At 49.0% G+C, this 27,648-nt stretch overlaps 3 protein-coding genes across 4 annotated transcripts; 1 reads left to right on the top strand and 2 right to left on the bottom strand.

Moving 5' to 3' along the window:
- Nucleotides 1–1,683: 1,683 nt before the first annotated feature.
- Nucleotides 1,684–6,289, bottom strand: FAM229A (family with sequence similarity 229 member A). The gene is made up of 4 exons (XM_061184550.1): nt 6,217–6,289; nt 2,331–4,551; nt 2,103–2,249; nt 1,684–1,909 (listed from the first exon to the last, which is right to left on the bottom strand). Exons 2-4 carry the CDS (start codon nt 2,465–2,467, stop codon nt 1,807–1,809), a joined length of 387 nt encoding a protein of 128 aa, XP_061040533.1. The 5' UTR covers nt 2,468–4,551; nt 6,217–6,289; the 3' UTR covers nt 1,684–1,806.
- TSSK3 (testis specific serine kinase 3) lies at nt 3,026–4,598 on the top strand. The gene is made up of 2 exons (XM_061184551.1): nt 3,026–3,170; nt 3,937–4,598. The coding sequence occupies exons 1-2, from the start codon at nt 3,026–3,028 to the stop codon at nt 4,596–4,598; spliced, it is 807 nt and encodes a 268-aa protein (XP_061040534.1).
- Nucleotides 5,370–27,648, bottom strand: BSDC1 (BSD domain containing 1). 2 transcript variants are annotated; one of them, XM_061184548.1, is made up of 11 exons: nt 27,611–27,648; nt 27,285–27,345; nt 22,076–22,192; nt 19,563–19,730; nt 18,144–18,198; nt 16,095–16,210; nt 15,605–15,673; nt 15,357–15,435; nt 13,926–14,405; nt 8,234–8,337; nt 5,370–6,746 (listed from the first exon to the last, which is right to left on the bottom strand). In XM_061184548.1, the coding sequence occupies exons 1-11, from the start codon at nt 27,619–27,621 to the stop codon at nt 6,714–6,716; spliced, it is 1,293 nt and encodes a 430-aa protein (XP_061040531.1). In that variant the 5' UTR covers nt 27,622–27,648; the 3' UTR covers nt 5,370–6,713. The 2 variants fall into 2 exon arrangements, with proteins under 2 accessions (XP_061040531.1, XP_061040530.1); XM_061184547.1 differs by lacking the exon at nt 5,370–6,746 and having other exon boundaries at nt 8,048–8,337.

Here is a 27,648-nt window from a genome sequence, read left to right as displayed (position 1 = left end):
CCAGGGAATTCCCCCTTCCTGGGATTTCTAAGCTGATGTAGCCATGTTGCCATGTTCCCTGCCCAGAGGAGATAATCAGGGATGAGAGGAACAAAGCAACAGTCCTGGTGGGGTTGAATCCTTGATTCCAGCCCAATGAATGCCCTGGTTCCTATAGTTCTTCCTTTAATCACTAACATATCCTTCCCAGCAACTTGACACAATCAATTCCTTTTTTGCTTAAGCTAACATCAGTTGCTTGCAATGGAGAGACCTTATCAATACAGAGGCCGGTTTTTTTCTCTCTAAAATTACAAGGGCCTCCTAAGGAGGGTGAGTACTGTTTACTGGCAGGGAGGCCCTTTTTCTGCAGAGCAGCAGAATGGGTTGTTAAGCAGACTAGGACCTGCATGGAGTTTGGTGGGGATTGAAACAGCTGGATTACTTCACTTAATAGAAGAACAGAGAGTCCTGGTGGCGGGGCGGAGGTTGGGGGGCGTCTCCAGGAGGTAAGGGTGAAGGGGGAGAGGAGGGAGGGAGAGAGAAGCCAGCACTATGGCCTGAAGCCAGGGATTATTCTGGTGAAGGGGAAAGAAAGGCATGGAGGCGCTTTTAAGAGCCAGGATGTTAAAGGACTGGGGCACTGAATGGTCAAGTCTAAAGTCCAAGTAGATCCTTTTTGACAAACATCCTCTCTTCTTTCAATAAGCCTCCTACATCTGGGACTGCCTGGGAGGGAAGTCGTGGAAGTTGAAAAGGGTGGCCCTTTCTGGTGACCATGGGCTCTGAAGTGCTCTGGGAGGCTTAGACTTCTACTCCATGTGGATTAGAGGAGGGGTGTTGAGTCAATCGTACTTAAATCTCAGGGGACAGGAGACTGAACATGACCTTTGGGTTACATACATTTTTTCCAGTATTAAAATAATACAGGTTCATTAAAGCAAAATTGGAAAGTGGGAAATACTCATTCAGCTTCCAGGCAGCCTTCCTGTCATGGGCCCCTGCTATGCATGTATTTTGGGGCCTCAAGTCTGAGGACGCTGAGGAGTGCACTAGCATCACGTGTCGTCTGGGGGACCCCAGGCACGTTGCTTAAGGCTCAGTTCCCTCACCTGTAAAAAGGAATAAGGAATCGAAGTTTTTCAAACGACTTCTTCCCCAGTCTTCTGGCCCCACCAGTCCTAGGAGAAACCAAGGCTCAAGATGGACGGGGCAGCCCCTAACCCCTTCAACAAAGCCAGAGGTGCCCAGGATCACAAAACAGCGGGTAGCAAAACCAAACTCCATCTTGGGAGAATTAAATGGGCCTGGTGTGGGTGGCCATTCTCGTTAAGTTCTCTGTCCACCCCCTCCAGTCCCAAGCTTCTCTGGGCCCCCAGAGTCCAGCACAGTAATGCTAATTTTACTGGAGAACCAAGGAGAGTGTTGGGGAGATAGATGAGGGCAGAGAGAGCCTGAGCAGAAAGGCGGCCCTGAAAGGGATCATGACCAGCAAGAAATGGGGGAAGGGCTTGGTGTCCAGGGAGAAGAAAGCGGAGTCGGAAGGGCAGGCCCCTGGGGCTGGGTCCAAGTGAGGAGGCAGCAGAAGGGAAGATGCCTTTGGATGAAGCGGAGCAGCGGGCGGCCCGATCCGAGGGGATAAACATACACGGCCAGCCCACAGTGGAAAGAACAGTTTATGCTGTGCTTTATTAAAATGTGCATCCGTTCTTTTATTTTAAAATGTGCATCACTGTCTCGTGCTCGGCGCGCGCGACCTCAGCGTGGTGGCCCGCGGCGGGCCTCGTACACGTCCGGCTCCAGCGGAGCTGCCGTGCACAGGCGCACTCAGGTGGCGCGGACCCGGGGGCTCCCGCCCAAGGCCAGGTAGACGTCGATGGGCACGTGCAGCAGCGTCAGGCAGTGGCAGCCGGGGCAGCGTCGAAGCGGCCTGGGGAAAGCGGGGCGCGACAGGGGGCGCTGAGGCGGGGGCCGGCTCATCCTGTACGGGACGCATCGGGGAGTGCACTTGGGGTCCCCGAGGTTCGGGCGTGGATGTGGGACCTTACGTGGGGCGGGGGTGGGGCGGTCGGGGGACGGAAAGTGGGCCGGGGTGGGGCGGCGGGGAGGGGCGCCGGCCTCACCTGACCGGGTTGTGCTCCGTAGCTACCCGCTCCGAGCTGTCCTGGGACTCGCGGGGGGCGGCAAAGCCAGGGGAGTCTCCGGCCTCAATGGGGAATCTCCGACCCTGCGGGGCCTCCTGGGCACTCATGTCCGGGCCCCGGGGCGCTCTGCGCGGGGAGTGGCGGTCAGGCAGCTCGCGGGCCGCCGGGCGCCCCCTCCCCGCGCTCGCCCCGTGGGCCGTCCCTTACCTGCCGGAGGCCGAGGCCGGTCCCAGGCTGGAAGCAGCTGCCCGAGCCCTGGCCGCCTGAGGACGCTCCGGTCCAGGCGGAGCCGGGCAGGTGTCTGCGGCGCGTCGGGGCCCGGGCGTCGAGGGGGAGGGCTGCATTGTGACCCAGGCCGTGGCGCGCTGACCTCATAGAACCCGTTCCTCCCGCCGGGGAACCTCGCGCCGCCCTGGCACTTAGCGCGGCGCGAGCCGGTAGTTGGAGGGCTCTTGCCATGGGTCGCGCAGACCCCCAGCTGCCCGATGGGGGAGCAGGAGGCTGTGTCCACGGAAAGGAGCCCGGCATCCTGGGCCGCGCGCAGACGTCCGGAGCGCCCCCCACAGGCGGGGCTGCGACTCACTACCTGGCGCGGGGGCTGAGCGCAGCCGTGACTTAACCCGTTCTGGGTTTGGTGGTGGTGGTGAGGGCAGGCAGGGGGCATTGCCCATTTTGGCCAAGAGTCACACAACATCTACATCACAATTGGGCCAGAGTTTTAAAATGTCTGACCCTCTCCCTTCCCACCACCCGCGGCTTGTGTGTCCAGACGGAGAATGTTACAGCGCTGGGGGCGGCTGCGGATGAAAAGGAGCAGGCCAAGGGCGATGGTGGAGTAGAGCTGCCTCGCAGAGGCAGCATGAGCTGAGAGGGTGATAGGAAGGAAGGAGGTGCTAGACAGCATGGAGGACTTTCTGCTCTACAATGGGTACCAGCTGGGCAAGACCATTGGGGAAGGGACCTACTCAAAAGTCAAAGAAGCAGTTTCCAAAAAACACCAAAGAAAAGTGGCGATTAAAATTATAGACAAGATGGGAGGGCCAGAAGGTGAGCTGGGGCCCCTTTGGAGGAAGCGAGGGCTGGCTGAGGTGGGTGGCTGCTTCCTCCAGTCAGAAGGATCATTCCCTCCTCCCCTTTAGTCTGGAACCAAGGAAAGCGAGAGAGACTGTGGCTCTGGGGTAGGTCAGTGGGGAACACAGGGATGCTGGGAGTCCAGGAAAATCACACCCTCTAAAATCCAAGATTAAAGTGGCAGGAGGTGAAGGATCCTCAGAAGCAGAGCCAGAGCCCACTAGGCCTTTCCTATTCCAGGAGGGGAACAGAGACTGGCGAGGCCATGGCCAGGGCTAGCAGAGGGCAGGAGCTGGAGCCAACAAAGGCAGAGATGGGGAAAAGACAGGGCTCATGGAAAGAACTGTGGGTCAGGAGGCAGACGTGAGAGGAGCGGGCTCACCACGCTGTGGGCAAATCAGGCCTCGTAACTGAGATTCAATAGCCTTGTCTAGAAGTCCCTAATAGTCTAAAAGTCTAAAAGCACTTTGATATCCATGGTCTCACAGGCTGCTCACAACAGTCCCTGAGGCTGACAGGGAGTAGTTCCTTTCAGTAATATATTAACTACAAAAACAATAGAGGTGAACATTCTTTGCAGTGTCCAAGCAGACAGACATTAAAGACTATGAAAGGGAACCAAGGCACAAGACCCAGACATGGTGGGGAGATAGGCAGACAGAAGTTGGAAGGCAGCAGACAGGAGGGAGGAGTTAGGCCCTTCTGCACTTGATGCTCCATCTCTTTTCCCTTGTTTCCGTAGAGTTTATCCAGAGATTCCTGCCTCGGGAGCTCCAGATTGTCCGCACCCTGGACCACAAGAACATCATCCGAGTGTACGAGACGCTGGAGTCTGCCGACGGGAAAATCTACCTGGTGATGGAGCTGGCTGAAGGAGGGGATGTCTTTGACTGCGTGCTGAATGGGGGGCCACTGCCCGAGAGCCGGGCCAAGGCCCTCTTCCGTCAGATGGTCGAGGCCATCCGCTACTGCCATGGCTGTGGTGTGGCTCACCGGGACCTCAAGTGCGAGAATGCTTTGTTGCAGGGCTTCAACCTGAAGCTGACAGACTTTGGCTTCGCCAAGGTGTTGCCCAAATCATGCCAGGAGCTGAGCCAGACCTTCTGCGGCAGCACAGCCTATGCCGCCCCAGAGGTGCTTCAGGGTATTCCCCACGATAGCAAGAAGGGTGACGTCTGGAGCATGGGCGTGGTCCTGTACGTCATGCTCTGTGCCAGCCTACCTTTTGATGACACAGACATCCCCAAGATGCTGTGGCAGCAGCAGAAGAGGGTGTCCTTCCCCACTCATCTGGGCATCTCAGCCGAATGCCAGGACTTGCTCAGGCGGCTCCTGGAACCAGACATGATCCTCCGGCCTTCAATCGAAGAAGTTAGTTGGCATCCATGGCTAGCAAGCACTTGATAAAAGCAATGGCAAGTCCTCCCCAATAAAGTAGGGGGAGAAAGCAAACCCAAAAACCCGCTTCTAAAATGGTGATATATATTTTACACTTTAAGTTTACTTATCCTAAAACTTACCTGCACCCTCTCCAGCCTTACTTCCCTTTCCCTTTAAAGATCTTCATGGAACCAGAGGGCCTCATTCAGACTTCCCTTTTATTACAGCTGACAAGTGATTTTCATACAGGTGTTTAACTAAAGTTAATTAAAAATAGACCCCAGAATCATACACATACAGGGGGAGGAGAGGAGAAAAATGACCAAGAGCAACTGGAACCACTGTTGTTGCAACTTCCTTTCCAAATAAAAGCAGAAGCGTTGGGAATGCAGTAACGGCCTCTTGACTCCTTGTCTTGGTGACAGGCCTGTTGGGGGCCCTGTCCCTTTCTCATCCCAAAGGCCAAGGTGAGCCTGGGATGAGGACAAGGGACTTCCTCAGAACCCAGGCTACCTCCCATCCTAACCCCCAGGCTCCAAGCAGGAAGCCACCCTGCGCACAGTGTGCTTCCTGCCCTGGCTCTGGGGCAGCTGCCGTAGGGTACAAGAACAGAGCCCCAGACACCTTCCAGCTTCTGTTGAATCTCTTTAATAGCTGTTAACAGCAAGTCTGGAAAAGGTTCAGGACAAAGTTCTTTTTTCTTTCTTTTTTAATTACAAAACTAACAGCTGTTAGAGTCTTTTTTTTTTTTTCCTTTTTTCTTTTCCCGGCTACAAAATACTCTGGGGAGATACATTATAATTTAAAATATATAATATTGCACAAACAACCAAAAGGTTAATTAAACTAAAGAAATAATTACAAAGAGAAAAACCCCATCCCATCAAAAAAAGATTCAGCATTCTCTCCATCCCACCCCCTCATTGAAGGTTTGAAGTGGAAGTGACCACCACTCTCTTGGCGTCCCTGACCACAATCACTTTAAATCATTGGTGAACACACCAGATTATGTACAAGAATCACCAGAGCAGCATCATGAAGCACCAGGGTCTCCAGGGATTCCTACAGCCCCTCATTCCCCCAAGAGAGGTGCAGCTTTTACCAGAGTGGAGGGTGAGAGCCACAAGGATTGGATCTGCCTTCAGGAAGAAGAGCTTCTGCAGAAACCTGATGACAGTCTCAAGAAGCTCACCCCCAGCATATCCCTTCCAAGACGCAGAAGGGTTGAGGCGGAGAAGTTGGGCTTACCAGAGTTGTAAGTACTCAGCTTTGATCACTGCTCTGTACCGCTGGTAGCTGGCTTGTGTCCTAAGCTACAGGGGAGTCGAGGTGGGTAGCTGGTTGGACAAGGTATCCCGCCAGGCAACACACAGAAGGGCCTGAAGTGGCCCCCTCCCTTCTTGGGGAGGGGAAGAAGAGCAAGAGCAGACTCTTGCAGGTGGCACAGCTGGGCTAAGGACTCGGGTGCATGTGACATGAAGAAGCCTTGGGAAAGGCGTTGGGGACATACCAGCCTGGACTGGGTAAAAGGGAGTTTGGTCTCTAGATTCTGAACCACAAGGAACCTTTCCAGGAATGGAAGATGCCTGGGAGGGGGAGATTCCTAAGAGAGGCAAATTTCCCAGAAATGAATGCCTCTTACCTGCTGGGATAGGAACCAAAATGTGTTCACCATCCCTGTCTAGCCAAGGGCAGGTGGCATGGCCTTCTTTGCCTGCTTATGGGTGACAGAGTGTGTTGTCTCGGCGTCCTCCAGGAGACTGGTAGCTTGGCCTCTGCCTACACAGGCAGATGGGCTAGGGCTATCCGTTGGGACTTCCCAGCAAGAGTCCCCAGGAACAGTGGGTGTTCAGCAGAGAAGTGTAGGCTCTTCTGGTGAGGGGGGTAGGTTTCTTCCCCCTCAGGTCATCCTATGGTTGGCACAAGTCAGAGTTCCTGGTTTGGATTTAGCAAGCCCCTTCCCAGATGTGAGCAGAGGCCCAAAGGGCCAACAAAGAACAACCCAGAATCTGCCTAGAGCTCTGGCTGACAGAGGCCATTTGGGGGACATTCTTAGTCAGTGTCTTCCAGGGCCGGGCGGAGACGAGCGAGGGAGGTGGGAAGTGCTGTGGGTAGGGGAGCGGCTTGCTCTGGCTCCCCTCATTCCCAGTCCTCCCACTCTACATCTTCCAGCTGCAAAGGGAGGGGATAATGGAGAGCACAAACACGTATTACTCCTCTGAGTCAAGCTGGGACCCAAGCTCCCCGGCTGCCTCCATTTCGGGATAGCCCTCCCCGCAGCCCCAGCCCCAACTCTCCCGGGCCATACCCGGCCTCCTCTCAGAGCGAACCACTCGCTTCAAGGAATGTCTGGGGAGCAGAGCTGCTGTCTGCCCAAGCGGTGGGCCTGCTGCTCTGATGGTTCCAGACTCAAAGGAAATGCTTCTACCAACCAACACTGGACACCACAAGGGGACGCCCTGCCTACAAGAAGCCTGTCCGTCAATCCCTGAAGGAGAACTTGTCTCCTGTGGAGCAGGTAAGAACATGGCCCTGAGAGGCAGGGAACTTTACAGTGGTGCTGTGATCAGAAGCAAGCGTGGCACTGGACTACAGGTGCTCGCAGGGCCTTCACTAGGGGCTCCAGCACCCTAATTCCCAGCTGAAGTCTCCCCAGGCAACTCTCTCTTGGCCTGCTGTCAGCAGATCCCCTGATATGATGGGTTATAGAATGATTCTGTTCAGGTATATTGTATGTCGGGTTTTAAAGAGGGCTGCAAAGACACCAAAGCCATGAAGGCCACGTGGCATAAGAGGTGCCATGGGCCTTCTCTACCCCGGGTATAGTGAGGTCACAGGTGTAAAATACTCTTGTGTAGGTCACTATCTCCCTCCAGGCTTCAGTCTCTCAGCATGAAAAACAAGGCCCTTCCCATTCTCTCTACTCTGTTCACCTCTTTATAGCAGGTTCCTGAGCTACATGTTGGAAGGAATCATGGGGTTCTTGTGTGACAGTGGATATAACACTGACTTGAATCAGATGTGTGGGCTGGAGCCTCAGTCCTGTCCCTTATTAGCTTTGAGAGATTTTTGCCCAGCCCCCCATTCAAAACCACCATCCTTGATTCTGAGAGGAAGTGAAGAATAAGAATAGGCCTCTGAGCTTATAACTGTTTTGTGGTGGTTTCAGGAACGTCTATTAGTGCGCCCATGTCCCCAGGCACTATGCCTAAGGTGTGCACATGCATCATCTACCACAGCATGAGATTATAATGATCAGTGCCATGTTTTAGATGGGGAAACAGAGGCTCAGGTTAAGTGATCACATTGTCTTTTGTCTCCAAGGCCAGAAATCTGCTCAGGTCCCACACCTGGCGACCATGAGTCAAAAGGTCTGGGGCAGGGTTTGGCATCTGTATTTTTTAGTAGTTCCTCAGGTGATTCTGATAGGAGCTAATGTCAAGAACTCCCCCATCCATCCCCCTGGAATTGAGGGGAAGCGGACCCTGCTAATGACTACTGTTCAGGGCCTGAGTGGGAGGCCCTAGCTTCCTTCCCGCAGCCTGCCACCTCAGACAGGAGCGGGATCCACCTTGAGGGGACAGTCGGGCTTGGCCGGGAGAGTCCTCAGACCTGGAATCATTGTGCTTGCCTCCCTGTGGCCAACCAGGCCCACTCACCTCACCGGAAGCATGCACTTTGGAAAGTGCCATCTGCACTTCTTCTTCAGTCATGTCCAAGTCAAAGTCCTTCTCCCAGTCCTCACTGATGTCTGTGCTTGAGCCTGGAACCATGACCCATAGTGTGAGAGACAGGAAGGGGGATGTGAAGAGGTTGTAGCTGGGGGTGATGGAACTCTTTAGAAAGGCCTGACAAATATACACCAAAGGTCTTTACATTCTGTTTTCTCTGGCTCAGTGATCCCACTTTTAGGAATCTATTTTAAGGAAAAATCCTGGATTCAGTAAAAAAATTTAACCAAAAGGATGTTCACTGTAGTGCTGTTACAGTGATGAAAACTTAAAAAACTACCTGAAAGTTCACTGATAGGGAATTACAAAAATAAACGGTATAGTCATATGATGGAACATTATGTGGCTTTTAAAGGTTAGGCTATAGAACATTTATATACATGGCAAAATAGTCTTAAACTATTAAGTGAGAAAAAGCAAGTTACTGAATAGTGGAGAAGTACTGTGGTCCAGAAGCTCCCTAGGGGCCATGGAAATCTTCCGGAAGAAATAAACAATGAACCTCTTCCTCCTCAATCACTCCATTCTACCTACACTGATCCTGCTACTCCTGAAACACACCAGGCACATTCCCACCTAGGGCCTTTGCAAGGACTGTTCCCTGTACCTGGAACTCTTCCTCAGATACCCACAGGCCAACTCGCTCGCTTCCTTCACACCTTTACTCAAATCTCACCATCTAAATGTGGCCTACCCAGACTGTCCTATTTTCAGTTGCACCCTGACCCCTCACTCTGCTCTGGTTGTTTTTTTTCTATTGTATTTACCACTTTCTAGTGTGTTACATAATCAGATTCACTATGCTCATTGTCTAATAGTAGAGGAGCTGGAATGCGAGCTCCCGAGGACGGGGATCTTCTGTTTTCTTATGTATTCCAAGTGACTAGAACAAATAGTTTGTACTCAGTAAATATTCGTGGACTCTTTCTCTAAATCAGGGGTTGGCAAACTATGGCCTGTGGACCAAATCCAGCCTACTGTCTGCTTTCAGAAATAAAATTTTGGAACACAGCCATGGCCACTTGTTGACATATTGTCTATGACTGCTTTCATGCTGAAACGACAGAGTTGGGACAGAAACTGTATGTCCCCAAAAGCCTAAAATATTTGTGACCTGGCTCTGTGCAGAAAACATTTACTCCTCCCTGTTCTAGGTAATTCTGATGCCTGCTAAGGTTTGACAACTACTGCTCCAAACATTCATATTTGGGTATGCTTTCTTACAGGCAATATAAAAAAAATGTACATGTGAAAGTTATTAGTAAGAAGAAAACTACAAAAATCGTTCCTGTAAAAAAGAGTATATGCAGTATGATTCCATTAAAAAAAAATATGCTCACAGATGCATGCACACATACAGAGAGAATGAGCAAAATACCCACAAGAATACTAACAATAGTTATCACTAGGTGATGAGGTCATGGGGTAATATATTTTTTTAAAGGAACACATATTACTTTGTAATCATTTTTTTAAAAAGCACCTTTAAAAAGAGTAAGCTCTGATCCCCCAATGGCACCACCTGTAAATACCTTGTTTCTTCCTGTCCAGCTTCTTCCTCACCATGCACCCAAGCTCTGAGACCTCCCCAAGCCTGGCCTCCGCATTCCTTATTAGGGTTCTTGCACTGTTCTCTAGTCACCCAGCTAGCCATAAGTGGTGTGGTAACAGCAGGGTCTCTGGAGCCAAGCAAACCTGGGTGGAACCCTAACTCTTTTATCTATTGTGTAGTCTTGGGCAAGTTATTCTGGGCTTCAGTTTATTTATAAAATAAGGATAAAACCACCCTCTTTGCAAAGAACCACTGGAGGAGCTTATTAGAATGCAGATTCCTGCTTTCCCATCCCCCTCATTCAGATTCAGCAGGTGTAGGTGGTGACCCAGAATTCTGCATTATAAACAGGTACCTAGATGATTCTGTATAGACCTTGGCCTGCAGTTGAGATACAACAGTGTTAAAATTAGCAGTATCATGTAAAGTGCCTGTAACATATATACACAGTGGATATTTAACAAATGGAGCTGTTAAAGGCCTGGTCCCAGAGTTAAGTAATTTTGCACATGGTCCCACAGCCAGTCAGGGGCAGATGTGCAACCAAGACCCAGTTCTTCTGACTCCACATCTAAGACTCCCTGTGCTTTCAGGACACTCTTGGTGGCTTGCGTCTGGCTCCCTGTCAGTGCAGGCTTCCTGTGGGTTAGAAGCTGGACTCCCGGCTGATTTCTCCCTCTAGAGCTGTGGCTGTGGTCATGACAGCTTTTCCTAACCCCAGGTTGCCCTCTAGGGATTTGAAACTCTCCTCTTCAGGCTTAAATGCTAGGGCAGACCCTTCGGGGGAAAAAAGAAAGCATCAGCTAACATTTTTGGAGCACTTTACACCCACCCTCTGGGATATGTATTAACAGTCCCAATTTACAGGTGAGGAAACAAAGGCTTTGAGTGGCAGAGATGTGAATCTGGGCTTTCTCTGCCACCTGCCTCCTCCCACCATCCTGTCCTGTCACACAATGAGAGTACTAAGCTCTCCTTTACACTGTGCACGTGGCAGAGAACTGATCTATGCAACAACAATTTAAGATTTCATGATGAAGTTCTACTGTTTTCTTTTGTTTGTAAGAAAGGGGAGTTTTCAGGTGATTATTAACCTCGTGGTGCTGTCACTCACAGCTCATTTTATTCTGTTTAATTGGCTCTTTGCTTCTCCAGAGAAGAAATGGAAGCAAAAGCCACTCCCAGGTCAGTCAGTTGTGAAGTGGCGCTTTAAGCCCAGAGCTCCTTCCAGTCCGCAGGCCACAGGGCCTGCCCTAATCTCCCCTCTCTGCTCCCTGCTGAGGGAGCCTGAGCAGGGTAAGTCTAGTCTCCTTGCTCAAATGGATCTCAGCACAAAATACAGGTGGGAAGCAGCTCTGCAATGACAGGCATCACTCTGGGACCTTAGAGGTCCCTGTGGCTGGGCCACCTCCAGAGACTGCTGTATCCAGAGACCAAGCCTCCCTCATGTCATCTGGGCACAAGAGGGAGAAGGAGTCACTCTGCCTCCAAGCCTCTTTTAAGATTCTTCCTCCCTTTACTCTGTCCCCACTGTCCCACCCTAGTCTAAGACCCCAGCTTCCCCCCACTAAGTGACTACAACTACTTCTGGTGGGTCTTCTGCACTGAATCCCCAGGTCCTCCTTTTGCGAATCCCCCAGTGCATTAGAGGCAGTATAGCGCACTGTTAAGAGCTCATGCTACATCTTCCCCATAATCTCATTTCTTCCAGTCTCTACCCACCATTCATTTTTTCTCATCACGCTCTCCAATAGCCCAATTCCCAATGGAAACAATAATTCTTTAACCTTCCAACTGTTTCACTGTTATTCCCTCCCTTACCCAGCTCAGATTCCATGAACCATCATTCTGATCACTTCTTGCATACACTTGGACTCTTGTCTTTTTCAGTTCACCTGGGTAAGCTTGAACCCTGATTAAGTCCAACTCCCCATCTGCTCTGTGCCTGCACCTGAGCAACTGAATGTGGCTGGACAAAAGTACAACTGTGCTGACTGGTGTCTCTTAAAATTCACGACCATTATCTCAAATGGACCCTTCGTACCATCCACCCAGCAACCCCACACCACCTATTGGGTCCATCACCTACTCTTCACTCTCCTAAAGGCAACATCACACTTTTCTAAATACCTACTGGATGGGTGATTGATCTCAGTTTCCTACCAGTAAAAAAAAAAAAAAAAAAAAAAAAAAAAAGGAAAATCTCACAGATCTCAGGATTTTTGTGAGGATTGAGTGATATGCATATCAAGTGCTTAGCACAGAGCTATACAGACATACAGAAAGTGCTCAGAGAATTGTACCTCTTATTATCTTCATCATCTCCCCAAAGCAGGGCTCTACCCAAATTTCTTCCCTAACTGAGGACCTATCAGGAAATAATTACCCCCAACTTACAGAGGAGAAAACGGAGGCTTAGAGAAGATCAGTAGCTTTTCTGAAGTCACATGGCTCATGAGAAAAGTTGGGATTTGAACCCAGAACTGTCTGAACTCCAGAGCCTGAGCCCTTAGCCTCTACATGTAAAGCTTTTACTACAGGTTGGGCATATAAGCAGCATGCCCTGTTTCTTTGTGGCACCAAGTCCAACTTTCTGAATTCGGCTTAAGATTTTAAGTTCTTGTTCCTCCCTCTCCTGGGAACAATACAGAAACGTGGGCTTTGGTCACCCCCTTCAACGTGCCTCATGTCCCCATGTCCTTAACACACGATCTGACATGCGGGGGACTTTGTAGGCCCCCTCAGCCTGGACTACCGCTCCCCGCGCACCTGCCCCAAACTCTCCAACTCTCCTATACAATGCCTGTCTCCTTGGTGAAACACCTGCTGATGCGCGGAGGTTCCTTCTTTCTCTGAACTCCTGTACCAAGCCTGTCTCATACTGCTTCGTGCCTCATCATAGACTGCAGCCTTTACCCCGCCCTCCTCAGTGTCTTATAAAGAGTAGGTAGAAGCTCAATGGATGACCTCACTGAATCAGAGTCAGAAGGAAAACACTGTGTTGGAAACTGGAAATCAGCCTGTTTCCCATCCACTGCAGTAAGCCAGTCCCTCACTGCCAGTAGGCCAGTGCTCACCTGCTGGGCAAGCTTTGTGGCCAACTGGTGCTGAGTGTTGGCAGACAGGATGCCTGCGTGTAAGGAGCTGAGGGGAGGTCTTGCTGACAATTGGCTATCTCTGGAGAGGTATTTTGGATGTGGCAAAACAAGCTGACACCAGAGCCACCACTGTCCTTTAATTGCAGGAGTTAGAGAGAGGTCCCCCCTTGACATAAAGTCAAAGTGTCTACAGTCTAAAATTTCATTATGCAGATAAGAAACTAAAGCTCTATTACTTAAGCTGGGTCACTGCAAGTTCATGAGTATTCATTTTATTCTTCTTTAAACTGTATATGTAAGTTTTGTTTATATATTTTATAATAATAACAATTAACACAGGCCTAGGGAAGCTAACTGACTTTCCTGAGGTCATCCATGGAAGAAGACCCTTGACAGCAATCAATGTTACAGGAGTACAGGAGTTCCCACCCCAAAGTTGAACTATTCAAAAGGATAGAAACTGACCCAGTCTGGTAGTTAAGGGCATGGGTTTCAGGTCAGACAGAGCTGGGTCTGAATCTGGGCTTGCTACTTCCTGGCCGTGTGAATTTGAGCAAGTTACTTAACATCTCTGAGGCTCACTTTCTTCATCTGTAAAATGAGGACAGTTATATGGAGTTGTGAGTTGTAAACTGGAAATTAACAAGCTCCCCTGGTAACTGAGAAATTAAATGCAATATTACATCCTTAACACATGATTTGACATAAACCTTATTTTGTTGAATCTAAAACCCCAACAATTGTAAGATGCATCCTAATTTCAGAGAATAAATGCATCTTGGAATTGATGGAATAGAGTATAATAAATACTCAACCTATAGTAGCTGTCATCATCATCATCAGTAGCACAAATGAAGGCCACCTGCTCCTAGGATCCTCACATGGGACAAGGAGACAAGTCTGCCTTGTGAGGTGGCAACTCTCACCTGCCCTGCCCGCACACGCTCCCTGGGCTTTCGCCTTGGCTTACCTTTTTTTCCATTGTTGGAGGGTGTAGACTTCCCGCTGTCTGAATTCAGCTCAAACACCCGTAAGTCTGTGAGTACCTCCTCCCTGAGAGTCTCTACTCTGGCTGGAGGCCGGGGCTCTGGACCGCTGGGGCGGCCAGCAGGGGTGTGGGGCTTGGACTGAGCTAGGGGTGGGGGTCCAGTCTCGCCCACATCCACAGCCAGGTCCTGTTCCTCCAAAGATGCCTCTAGAAGCTTTTGGGACAGGTCCTTGGGCAGCACTGGTGCCTCAGATGCAGGGGTAGGTTTGGCAATCTGTGTCACGAGGGAGATGCTCTCACTGCTCTCCGATGGAGTCACCTCTGTTGGAGCCTCAACCGGGGTCACCAGACTCTCTGCACAGGGGCTCTGGGGGCCAGGTCCTCCTTCAAGGGATGTGGGAGTTTTGGCCACAGGAACCTTGGCCTCTTTTGGAGATGTGGGTGAAATGCCCACAAGCTCCTCTGTCAAGAGAGAAAGGTAGGGAAAGAGAGTGATGTACCCTGGTTAGCCCCAAGACAACCTTGGAGCTCTCTGAAAACAGACCTCAGGTTCCCACCAAAGTTTGCTCTAACCAAAACTAATGGGTGCCAGTTTCCTCACCTCCCTCTCCATCACAGTTCTTCTGCAGATAATCCCTGTTGGTCAAAGTCTCTCCCACCCTTGAGGCACAGCACGTGCCTGGTGGGCACTCAGCTTCTAGCAGTGCAGCCCAAGATAATATTATAGCTTAGAAAGCCAAGACTTTAAAGTCAGTCAGTTTGAGGTTCAGGTTGGGCTCTGCTACATCCCAGGTGCATGATCTTGGGCGAGCCACTTAACTCTTCTTTAACCTACCTGCCTCATTTGCAAAAGAGGGATAATGAAGTTGTGGTAAGGACCATACATGTAAAGCTTATAGTATAGGTTGGGCATATAATATAAGCACTTAGTAACTGTGTTAACACACCATGCAGCTGGCTCCCACACACTGTCCTAAGCTGAGCTACCAGGTAGAGGGAGCTCAGCTCCGTCCCTAAGCCAGCAGTTCCCAAGTCTGGCTGGCCATTAACATTACCAGTGGAGCTTGTTAAAAATACAAGTTTGGCCACATGTCCATAGAGTCTTATTTAGAAGTGGAAGAAGGGAATCTGGAATTTCAATAAGCATCCCCTACTCTGAAGTACTGGTCCATGGGCTGGCAGGGAAATCTGCTTCAACTGACATATGCGATTTCTGTACCTAAACCAGGGATCCACCAGCCTTGGTAAACAACCCCTTGTTAGCTCAGCGTATCCTTGGCATGTGCAAACACCATATTCATTCCCTCCTCTTCCCTGGGGTGCCATGTCCCTCCAGGCTTCAGAGAGAATGGCCCAGACAGTCCCCCACAGGCAGGACTTGGTACTTTCTCATCACCTCTCAATACCTCTTACCTTCTTCCTCCTCCCAGCCAGGCTCTTCAGAGATGCTCTGTTCTGCACGCTGCTTCAGGGCATCCCTCCGGGCCTGCTCCTGAATGTGGGGGAGTAGATGGCCAGAAGCAGTCAGGGAACCCTCTTTCCCAGACTCTGGTCCTGACTCCAGAACTCTTGGCACCCTCTGTCCCCTTATTCCCTCAACAAAATCCAGCCCCCTTCCCCCATGGCTGAGTGGAGTACCTTCCCTGGTTAGGCCAGCATACCTGCTCTAGTTGATGGACTTTATAGAAATACCGATGCCAGAATTCTGAATGGGAAACAGCTGCAGGCACCTGGAGGGAGGGGACAGTGGAGATGAGACTTTGGGAGTGGGTGTGTGGGGTCTATGTCCCCAGCCTCATCAGCCAGCTCCCAGCCACTCTGGATATCAGATGGGATAAGTGGCTGAGTAGTGATTCTTAGAGCACTTCCACCCCCCAGACCCACCTTCCTGGCCCAGCTTGGCCGAGGAGGAAGAAAAGAACTCCCATCAGGCTTTGCCGGCCCATCCATTTCTCACCGTGATTGCCAGAAGCCTGGCAAATTAGTTTCCCCCACGTGGATTCTTGGCTCAGGAGCTGGCTGGTTTGGCTCCACAGGGCCTCCTGCTGCTCTCTAGGCCAGAGGACTCCACAATGACTCTGGACCTGTCCCTCCCACCTCCCCACACCTCAGGCCGGGAGTTGGTTGAGGTCCTGCCGGCTATGCCCTCACCATCTTGGTGTAGAGGGCCCGGATGGAGGGGCTGCCTACAAGGAGCTCTGAGATCTCCCCCTTCTTCTCCTCCAAGCAGAACTGGGAAAGCCAGGTGTCAAACAACTCCGGGGGCCCTGCAGAGGGACAGACACTGATGGTCAGTTCCGTGGGTCTGGAGAAAGAACACTGGGCCTAGAGAAATCACACCTAAGCCTGGACATGGACAAAGAGGAAAGCTTAAGTTTTTTCCAAAGCCATATGGCCCAAGGTGGGGGGTCAGGCAGGGTGAAGGGGTGGGTAGGCCTGATATCAGGGCATGGCCCCTAAGTGATCACTGGGAGGGGCTGCAGTCTCCACTCTCTCCCATGCCTGCTTGCTTTTTATCCCACTGCACTTGGCTACTGAATCCTCTCCTCTCTGAAACAGCTACTCTCAGGTTACCACCAGTGACCCTATGTTGCCAAATCCAATAGCAGATTCTCTGTCCTCCCTCATGTGACCATCCTACAGTTTCTGCCCTGGGAGCCACTACCTTCCTCTTGAAGCCCTCTTCTCTCCTGGCTTCTCACTCTTTTGTGTATTTCCTCCCACTTCTCTCGTTGTTCCATCTGAGTCTTCAGTGGGCTCCTCTTTTTCCTTTCCTTATCTCTTCTTGTTTTCCATTTTCTCCCAAGATAACCTCCACTAAACCACGAGTTTCAACCTCTTCCTCCCACTGACAATTCCTCCGTGTGTCTTTGCAGCACAGGCTACCTTTCTGGGCTCCAGATCCAGAGGTCCAGGTGCCTGGACACATCCACCTACACATATGCTGCAAATACAACGTGTGCTCTTCTTCTTCCCTCCCCCACCTGTCCCACCCAGTTATCCACTGCAGAACTGGAGGCCCTCCCAGACTCCTCCCTTATGGAGTCACTCTGGATTCCACTTCCTCAGCGTCTCTTATACATGCATACCTTCCTCTTCATTCCACCCGCCCCTTCCCTGGTTCCGGCTTTACCTCTGACATGAGGATTCCTACCAAGCCTCCTAACTGGTCTTCCCATCTTCTGTCTCTCCCTCTCTATTTCATCCTACAAAACACTGCCTGAAGGCTCTTTTATAAAATGCAAAATCTGATCACATCAGGTCTCAAAACGCTTCAACAGTTCTCTACAGGAGGGCATTTTAGGCTATGGTCCAAAGATGGGCTTCAAAGGGTTAAAGAATTCCCATATGCATATAAAATTCTGTTGAGAGAGGGCTTATTATTTTCAACAGATTTTTAAAGGCCTTTGTGACTTAAAAAAAGGTTAAGAACCACTATCTTGAGCCTTTTAGGACAAAATTCCAACTGCTTAGTCTGGTACCCAAAGCCTTTCCAGTCTGGTGCCCCTGGCAGCTCTCAGTGCCCTCATTTCCTCACATGCGCCCTCTGTCTGGCCTTCCCAAATGCCTAGGTTTTTCGAGAACTTCAAATTCCTGTTGTCCTGCTTGAACACCCTTCCCCCACTTCTAAAATTAGTTTACTTCTAGTTCATCGGTAAAACCTCAATTCAGGTGTCACAGCCTAGGTTTCCCAGGCTGGGTTACATGCCATCTTCTGGGATCCCACTGCTCCCCTCTTTCTGTGGAAGCAGTCAAGTCACTCTATCTCTAGTATCTTTGCTTTATTCCCTGTTTCTGTCTCCTAACAGCAGGTTCCTGGAGGTCTGGACAGGGTTGATTGAGGGTTCGACTCATTTCTGGTGTCTGGTTCCCAGCCTGGGGCTTGCTGCACAGCAGGAGCTTAGCAAACGGGCCAAAAGGAAGGCAGGCAGGGCAGCAGGGCTGGGAGGGAGCCTAAGCTGAGGATGAGGGACGAGAGGAGCAAAGCCTCTGTAGAAGGGGATGAAGACAGTCTGGGTTCAGGGAGGAAGGGGGACCATCAACCCATCCCACCAGATGTAAGGGTCAAACTAGCCCCACTCTGGTCCCTCTACACAGGGGGTGCCTGGCCACTGCTACCAGAGACAAACAGGGTGCGCAATCCAGACCCGCTTGGTCTCCCTGCCCAGCAAGCCTGCCCCCTCACCGCTACCCCCTCACCATCTGGTTCATTGCAGTAGGTTGCTGGGTCTGACTGCAGGCTATAAAGGCGAGCCTAAAAAAACAAGAGAAAAGAACAGAAATTCTGGGGTGATGGGAATAGAAAGCAACCCCTCTCTGCCAATCAACCACAACCCAGCTTCTCCCCTGTTGGCTACCATACCCACAGGGCACCTGGCAATTAACACTGTGGGCTATGGAGTGGAGCACTGGGCTAGGAGTCCAAAACTGGGGCTCCTAGAAAAATGGTCTTTCACCCAGTATTCCACCCCTGGAAACTAAGAAAATAAAGGGTAAGCAGGCTATAAAATTATATGTATAAAATGGTTTTGAATTATGTGAGATATGAAAAATGTTAGTGCAAATATATTAATAAAGTCCAAAATTTACTGGCAAATTTTGAAATATTTAACTCTCTCAAATTAAAACAATTCATCAAGAATTTCTTAATTTCATAGCCAGTCTGCCAAATAAACTGCAATCTATGTTCCCATTAGAGCCACAGGAGTGGCAAACTTTAGCTGGTAAACGGAAAGGCCCTCCTTCCTTCCTCATTATTGCAGGAAGCATGGGCTGGCTGTATCACAACTTCAGCAAGCGATTTTGGTGATTCACTGTTATAATTTAAAATCCTATAATTAAAAAATTTTCACAATCCACTTAAATGTGTACTAAGTGGTGGTGGTAACACTAGTGCTGAAAAACATGCTTGAAAAATCATGTTTGGAATTGAAATTCAATGTGGTAAAATGCTATAAAGAAGGCCAAACTGCTGTGACACCACACTGTGAATCTGGGAGAAAACGCTCCACAAAATATGAGAAGTAATGGTGAGAAGATAAAATGCAATAGAAATATACTACCATTCTTGTTGATTTAATTGCTTTGAAGATATCCTCCCCCTGTACATTTATTCCTATTGGAAATTAGTCTTAAATAACACAAATGTGGAGATCATGCCCATAAAGATGCTGTCCAGAGCATTCCTTATTATGGATGAAAGCTGAAAGGAATCCAAATGTGCAGCACTAAGGAAATGACTGAATAAATTATGCTATATACACTTGCAAGAATTTAAAGACATTAAAAATGATGGTGATGAGGAAAGATGCTAATAGTTAATTGCAAATTTTTTTTAAGTGGGTTACAAAATTGCATGTATAAAGTGCTTTCTCTGTTAAAAAGAAAAACCCCAAACTATCTTTACCAGTGTTTGCAAGCAAAAAGAAATGGAAGGTTATACACCAACGAAGAATCAGTGGTTCTCTTTGAGTGATGGGATTACGGGTTTAGAAACAATTATCTTCTTGCTTATTGGTATTCTCCAATTTAATTATATACATGTATTTATTTTTTATGAACATGTACTGCTTTGTGAGCTCAGGTTGGAAGCTAGAGCCCAGTGCCGCTAGTGAATACCTTGGTGCCATCATAGGGCTCAGCCGTGCCAGAGGGTGTGCCCATCAGGGTAATGACATCACAGTCGATGGTTTTGTCTGGTGAGGGTGCAAAGGTGTCGGAGATCACCCCTAGGAAGTCAGACAGCCCTTTCTTCATTTTTTCCGTTGCTCCCGAGGAGCCTTCAGTCTGCAGAGAGAAGCCAACAGAGGAAGCAAGTGGCCCAGGAGCAGGCTGCAAACTGGGGTACAGGTTATGGAGGTATGAAGCATCAGGGGTCAAAGTGTACTGTGTGTGGGGACCAGGGAAATGCTCATGACCTTTCACCCCCATCTCTGGGGTTGGAGAAGGAGAGAGGGGCAGCCAGAGTCCCCATCCCCCAGATGGGGGTGCGGCACAGGGCCACAGTAGGCCTGTGTAGGTCAGAGCAGAGCTCCTTGACTGGCTGTTTCAACAAAATTTCAAGGTCGACCAGGCTGATCACAAATTGACAGGGGAGGATCCATGCCATAGACATTCAGTGGGGAAGAGGACTTATGGGTAGAGTGATGGAAACGGTACTAGCTTTGGGGTCAGTCTTGGATCTGAATCCCAGCTCTACTACTTGTTGGTTATGAGACCTAAACCCTCTCAGAGTCTGTTTCCTTATCTGTAAAATGCAGATAAATATACTGTGGAGATTAAAAGAGATAAGGTGTGTACAATGCCCAGCACATGGCAAACATTTAATAACTAGCAGTACTGTAATATTACAATCTCATCATCATCATTGCTCAGGAAGTATTTTGTATGAAAGGTTGAGGACATATGGGTAGGATGAGAACAGACAGCCTTGTCTAGAGGCAAACCTGGGACCAGCTGAGGACCAATGTATGGACCTCCTAGAAGAGGCAAGTGGGGCACCAATCTTGAGCCACACTGGTCAGAATGCCCTTGAGCAAGAAGGGATGGGATGGGACTTCCCTGGTGGCGCAGTGGTTAAGAATCTGCCTGCCAATGCAGGGGACAGTGGTTCAAGCCCTGGTCTGAGAAGATCCCACATGCTGCAGAGCAACTAAGCCCGTGAGCCGCAACTACTGAGCCCGCATGCCACAACTACTGAAGCCCGCATGCCTAGAGCCCGTGCTCTGCAACAAGAGAAGCCACTGCAATGAGAAGCCCATGCACTGCAACGAAGAGTAGCCCCCACTCGCTGCAACTAGAGAAGCCCACATGCAGCAACGAAGACCCAATGCAGCCATAAATACATACATACATACATACATACATACATACATAAGTTAAGAAGGGATGGGAGGCTGAGAGACAGGACCAGGCTCTGCAAACCTTGTAGAAAAGTGTCACATTTACTCCTGATTAGGCTGCCCAGGTATTTTAAACCTAGAGACTATCAATGGCGCCTGGCACATGTTGGCACAGGTATATAATCATATTTGTTGAATGAGAAAAGGAGTAAATAAATGAAAGAAACAAGTGGCATCTCTGCTACTGGCTGGACTTGCAGCAGTTCAGCTCGATTACTACTTGTCATTCACGCTCATCAGTAGCTGTGGTTAGCAGGCAGACAGTATTTTACAAGATTCAACAAAAGAAGCTTGGCTATAAAAACTCCATAACATGTTTTTCATAACATGGCCTCTAATTACAAGGCAACTGATTCAGCTGGTGATCAAAGAAACTGAAATCTATTCCAATACTAAAGGAGAAACTGTAATACAAAACCAGTATACTATACTTCATTGGAAATTTGAGGTTTGCAGGGATATCTTTGACCATATACAATTTTCAAGTTTCATGCTGACTTTAGAATCTAACTCCTATCTCACAAGAGAATTCCACTATACATCTCTGATTGATAAAACCAGGGCCAGTAAGAATATAAGCTGGCAAAACCTTTCTGGAGGGCAGTTTTACAGTAGATATTAAAAGGTCTAAAACAACTATATTCACCCTATATCCTTTCCAATACCTTATTAGGAAAAAAATATTAAGCGGAAAGATTAAGCAATCAGCATGTTCACTGTAACTCTGTTTACAATACTGGAAAAAACAAACAGGAAACTAGGAACTGGTAAAATCCACATAACAGAATACCATGCCATTTATGATTCTGTAGAACGAGGTTTGCAATGATTAAGTCAAAAACTAGGTTATGAAACATGGTGTTCATTCGATCCCAGTTTTGAAAAAGAAAGTATACATAAGGGATATACTCCTCAAATATTAACAGTAGTTAATCTCTGGGAGAGGGACTTATGGGTATCTCTAGGTCTTTCTTTTTCTTTTATTTATCTGTATTTTCTAAATTGTCTACAATGAATGACTTTGCTGATCTGCTAAAACAATACAGAAGTGGGAAAGCTTATTATTACTTAACATATGTAGCTTGTTTGCTTGACAGACATAATTTTCAAAATGGGAGCCTATGGGAAAAAACAATCACTTAACGGTAGAAAGGTTGGGAGCTCCCACCAGGGTCCCAGGCAGGTCAGGCTATGGGGGAAAGTCACTTGGAGGGTGTAGGTGGTACTCACAGCCAGCTTCTCCTTGACCACGCTGGCAGTGGCTGCAATGGTGCAGGCTGTGTCGTGCTGCACCACCTGGGTGAACTCTGTCAGGTCCCGCTTCATGAACTCCAAGGCTTCGGAGGACTAAGGGAAGACAGAGAGGGATGACAGAGCCAGCTGGTGCCACCACCCTTTGTTCCTATTCCCTGTGCTTTAGTATCAGACAGAAACATGGAAAACTCAGTGACATGGGAAGCCTGGGCTCAGAAAGAATGCTTACTTGTCCCAATTCCATGACCTGGGATTACCCAACAGCAGAGAGCACAGAGGAACTTCCTGCTGCTCTGAGAACAGGGACTGAGCTCAGCCCAGACACTTATAAGTTATGTGGCCAGGAGGAACTCTCATCTAGCCCTCGGTTTTCTCCTGGGAAATGAGGGAGGTGGAAGAGATCAGTAGTTCTCATGAAAAGAATGGGGAAGGGGGCACATGCAGTCTGAAAACAAAACAGACTTTGATGCATCACTCTGCTATGCTGTAAGTCATGACCTTTGTTTCCAATTTCAAACACGAAGAGAAGGTGTGTGTGTGCTTTTTTTTAATCAAAGGAAAGTGTTTTCTATTTTTACTTTTTTTGTTACAGGGAAATTCAGTTGAAACATGAGACAGTAGGTGAAATTATTTGTGTGAAAGGTTTTATAAATATGTTGTACTGGTAACAGCAATAGTTTAGAAAGCTTTTATGAGCAATTTTTGACAACACCAGTGAAAAAGGTGTGTGATTTTTTTACATTCAACAAAGGCGGTGTGAAAAGAAATACTGGATCGGATTCTCTCCTAGGCCGCCTTAGTTCCACCATTCCCCAAGGTTCTGTTCATCCATAGAGCTCCTTTGGGCAGAATTGATACTTGCTTGTCGGACCGGTCTGACTCTCACTCTGCACTCAAATCCAGTGTGAGACAGCAGGCCCTCAGCTCTTGTCTAAGCCTTACCTTGTCTTGCTTCATCCTCACCCACTCTAAGACACGTTCCTGGATTATCACTGTGCTCACCCCTTCAAGCCCTTTCATTTTACACAGGGATAATCACCTGCATTTTAAAAGCATGTTTTTGAATGTTCTGGTGATTTTTTCTTTGCAGAAGAGCCTGCCTAGTTTTCATCATCCTGGGAAGTCTCTGAATGGGACAGTCTCACCTATCAGCCAAAGGCTTCCCTGCGAGTGGGAATGCCTCCATTTCAGATTCAGGACTCCTTAATTGGAGTGGAAGAGTCATTTATTAATTCTCTCTCCATCCACACCACCACCACCTTAGTCCAGGCCAACCTGCTCTTTCATCCGGACTCCTTTCCCAGGTTGCATCAGATACCTCTATTACCTTCTCCTCGTGACACCAGTGGGAGCTTTGTAAGTCAGAGCAGACCATGATGCCCCTGCTTTACATTCTTCAGTGATTACACGGTATCCTATGGCAAGTATAAAATCTTTACCTTCACTTACAAGGCCCATATAATCCCACCTCTGGCAGACTCTCATCCCCTCCCACGATGCCCCTCGCTGAGCTCCAGCTGGCCTTCCTCAAGTTTCCCAAATGTTCTACCATCTTCCCTAACTCAGGGTATCTGAACACATCATTCCCTCTCCTTGACACATAGTTCTAACTCTTCAAAACAAGCGAACAAACACAATGAACGAACCCTCTCACCTGGCTATGTTTACATGTCACTTTCTTCAGATGTAGGTTGGCTCCCCCGCTTATGGGCACCTGCACGTTCTCTTCTTTAACATTTACTGTCCTTTAGATTTATGATTACCTGTTCGTGTCTATCCTCCTGGATAAACTGTGAGCTCTGTAAACATAGAACCTTTGTTTTTTGTTCACTGATGCTCTCCCAGTGTCTGACATAGAGCCTGGCATAAAGTAGGCACTCAAAAAATGTGTGCTTGTTAGACTGGTATGTACCAGGGCAATTTTAATTATATAACCATTTACATGATTATCTGATGAATGGTTGTCTCCCTCACTAGACTGTGAGCTCTGAGGGGACCAATATGAACAGACATGGTGCCAGCCCTCCAGGTCACAGTCTACTGGGGAAAATGCTCACGTAACAGTGCTGATGTGCAAGGGCAGAGCAGTGACCGGTGTATTGTGGGGAGGTTGGAAAGACTTGTTGACAGGCCTGGACTGAGCCTTAAAGAATGAGCAGGAGTCATAAGGAAGCCTGGGCGTGGTGAGGCCTGGGGTTTACTGAGGCCTACAAGCACTTCAGTCCTAATGAAGATAAAGGGTAACGAAAAAGTGGTGAGGGATAAAGCTTGAAACGGCAACCTTGGAGGGCCTGGTCAGCCCTGCTGGTGATGGGGAACCACCAAAGTCTGAAGCAGGTGGGACATGATGAGACTCGCGTTTTTGACAGGTCACTCCAGAGACTGGCATGGACTATAGGTCCAAGAGTGACAAGATCAGAAATGGAGGAAGACCAGTCAGGAGGCTGTTGCAATAGCCCAGGAAAGGAAATAGAAGAAAATGAACAAGGACAGTGCTGGTCAGGATGAGAAGATGGGACTGGTTCAAGAAATACTAGGCAAAAAAGGTGGATTTGGTGATTAAATAGATGTTTTGACTCAGGACAAGAAAGAGTCGGGAAGAGCTACTGGCAACTAAACTAGGTGACTGGGTGGTTGCAGTGCTGCCAGCTGAGGAAGAAAATGCTGAAGGGGGAGCGGGTTTATAGAGAAGATGGTGACAATGATTTTGGTATGTAGTATCTGCAGTGACTGTGGGATATCTGGGACACCCAGCCAGCCGGAGCTCTTCTCAAATACTAAATCTCACAGAAAAGGATTAGGAGTCTTCCTAAAATGAAAGAGTTTGTTGAGTGAACAGAGCAATGTGTGAGGATAAGGTTCCTCAAATACCACCTTTAAGGGGCAGGCAGAGGAAGAGGAATTCGTGAAACAGGAAAGGAAAGCCTGAAGAAGTATGTGGAGAACTGAGAGAGAATCATGCCACAAAAGCCAAGGGAGTAGAGTTGCAGGAAAGAGAGAGTGATCACTAGTGTCTAATGCAGCAGAAAGGTCCAGAAAGATAAGACCTGAAAAACACCACTGGATTTGGCAAGTGGTAGGTGAAGCTGAGTGTTTATATAGATAAGTCTATGTGTAGTGGCTTCAGGGGTGGGGAGGGAGTTAAGAGAGATCATGTTGTTGACTTCAAATTTTAAAAAGTAGGAGGTGAGGGCTTCCCTGGTGGCGCAGTGGTTGAGGGTCTGCCTGCCAATGCAGGGGACACGGGTTCGAGCCCTGGTCTGGGAGGATCCCGCATGCCGCGGAGCAACTGGGCCCGTGAGCCACAATTACTGAGCCTGCGCGTCTGGAGCCTGTGCTCCGCAACAAGAGAGGCCGCGATAGTGAGAGGCCCGCGCACCGCGATGAAGAGCGGCCCCCACTTGCCGCAACTAGAGAAAGCCCTCGCACGGAAGCGAAGACCCAACACAGCCATAAATAAATAAATAAATAAATAAAAATTAAAAAAAAAAGTAGGAGGTGAGCTTGCCTCCTGGAAGTAAAAGAGGAAGTGGTTGGACAGGGGACTTGAGGAAAAGTTAGCTTTGGGGAAAGTTTCTGAAGGCAAGGGGAGAAGCAAATATGAGACTGAAAAAAGTTGCTGGGGCAGGGGTGGAGGGTGAGGGGCCCAAGCCCAGAGAGTTTGGGGAATCTGCGGTGGGCCAAAGAGCATCGTGACTTTCCCTACTAGTGTCCATGGGTAAGCAAACACACACACACACACCCAGAGGAATGAAGGGGCAGAGGGAGGCAGATCACAGCACCAAGGGCTGTATTTTCTGGGGCAATATATGCTATGGGGTGCAAGAGAATTGGGGGTGCTGGGAATTGAATGGTCCAGACAGAGCCAGCATAGGGAGGGAAGGAAGCAAGGCCAGGAAAGTACTGAAAGACCAAGAACAAAATGGAAGGAAAAATGGACTGCAGGTATTTAAGAGGTTTCCCTGTGGCTCTCAATACTTAATAATAAAAATAAGTACTTATTTAGTACTTACTGTATGCTAGATATTGTTCTTAGTGCTTTACATATATTATCATTTAATCCTCACAACAATTCTAGCAGGTAGGTATTATTAGCATTCCCACTTTACAGATGAGGAACTGAGGCTTTGAGAGGTTAAATATCTTGCCTAGGTTCATATAAGAGTAGGAAATTTAAGTCTTCTCTTTCCAAACAGGGAACTGTCAAAGGCAGAAACAACACCCATTCCCCTTGCTTCAAATGAGAGAACAAAGATGGAAGGCTAATCAACTACCTATTTTTCGTGAGTTATGGTAAGACCAACGTTAAGGGTAACACACAGGAGGCCCTCACACAACATTTGCTAAATGAACGTCAGACTCTCCTTCCAGTAGACTGCTCAACGAAAAGCAAGCTCCTTTGGGGTCTCTTCTATTAAACCTCAGTTTGAAATTCTCTGAGTCTTCATCAACAACATAAACAGCTCAAGTCATTCTCAGATTTTGCTGGGCTGTAGTGATGCTACACTACAAATGCTCCCAGAGTAGAGGATTGATTTAACTGAAGCCAGAAGCCTCTTGGAGTCTGCCCTGAAGCAGGACTCAACCCAGCTGCTTGAGCTAAACAGTAATTAACTTTTTCCAGAATTCAGTTGGGTTGGTTTTGACAAACTAGCATGGACTGAAACAGCAACACACAATGGCATTCCCACCGGCAGAGCCAAGCCTCACTCGTCCCACAGGGATTGCTGTTTCCCCACTAGACTGTGAGTTTTGGGAGGTCCAGGATTGCACCTGCTTGGCTAACGTCGGTATCCTCAGGACCACAGAGTCAGACAGTGCTGGCTGTGGCATATACTCTAATATTTGAATGACTAGAGGAGAAAGTTTCTATCGCTAGAATCCTTTTTCTTCAAGGCCGAGATCAAATGTTCTCTCTTCTACGAAGTCGTGAATTTCCCAAGCGGACATAAACCGCTCCTTCCCACGGATTCCTACCACAGGGTCGCTGCAGCCTTTAAGACCGTATTTATTTCACTGTAGCTAGAGTCACACTGGTCTGAGTTGGGGTCTGTCTTCCCGTAGGGCCCAAGTCGGCCTCATCCCTGAGGCCCGGCGCCCACACGGGTCCGGCGGGACGGCTCGGACCAGGCTGCAGTGAGGCGGCGCGGGGCCCTGCCGGAGGAAGGGCGCTGGCCCGGCTTACCTTCTCCTTGACTGCCTGGTAGCTCTGCTGCAGCCAGCTCCGCCACCATCCCACGTCCTCCCTGTGGAAGACAGACACATCTGGCGGCCCCCCAGCGCGACTCTCTCCCGCGCAAGAATCGTGTCTCAGTTCCCTCCTCAGATGTGGCCCGCGGGCCGAAACTTCGCAGGCCGCTTCCCCACCCCCTCATGCTGAGACTCCACCCCGCCCTTTCAGCTCCGTCCAGGCCCGCGCTAGCCTCCTGTTCCCCGCGGGGACCCTGGCCCAGCACCCCAGCCCTGGGAGAATTCAGGGCCCAACGCCCGAGAACTGGATGACTGGCTCACCCTTCCGCCATCTTGCCCGCATGACATCACCACTATTT

Source organism: Eubalaena glacialis, chromosome 3, assembly GCF_028564815.1.
Source record: "Eubalaena glacialis isolate mEubGla1 chromosome 3, mEubGla1.1.hap2.+ XY, whole genome shotgun sequence".
Classification (NCBI taxonomy): domain Eukaryota; kingdom Metazoa; phylum Chordata; class Mammalia; order Artiodactyla; family Balaenidae; genus Eubalaena; species Eubalaena glacialis.
This window is presented reverse-complemented; position numbering and strand designations above follow the sequence as displayed.

Bases quoted from the DNA above. Each gene is read 5' to 3' on its own strand.
- FAM229A (XM_061184550.1), bottom strand. From the start codon at position 2,467: ATGCAGCCCTCCCCCTCGACGCCCGGGCCCCGACGCGCCGCAGACACC. The intron at 2,250-2,330 runs GTAAGGGACGGC...CTCCCCGCGCAG, and splicing joins CCGGCCTCGGCCTCCGGCAG to AGCGCCCCGGGGCCCGGACA. The intron at 1,910-2,102 runs GTGAGGCCGGCG...CGCTTTCCCCAG, and splicing joins ACGGAGCACAACCCGGTCAG to GCCGCTTCGACGCTGCCCCG.
- TSSK3 (XM_061184551.1), top strand. From the start codon at position 3,026: ATGGAGGACTTTCTGCTCTACAATGGGTACCAGCTGGGCAAGACCATT. The intron at 3,171-3,936 runs GTGAGCTGGGGC...TTGTTTCCGTAG, and splicing joins CAAGATGGGAGGGCCAGAAG to AGTTTATCCAGAGATTCCTG.
- BSDC1 (XM_061184547.1), bottom strand. The intron at 16,211-18,143 runs GTGAGGGGGTAG...GTCCCTCTGCAG, and splicing joins CTACTGCAATGAACCAGATG to GGCCCCCGGAGTTGTTTGAC. The intron at 15,436-15,604 runs GTATGCTGGCCT...CCCCACATTCAG, and splicing joins AAGTCCATCAACTAGAGCAG to GAGCAGGCCCGGAGGGATGC.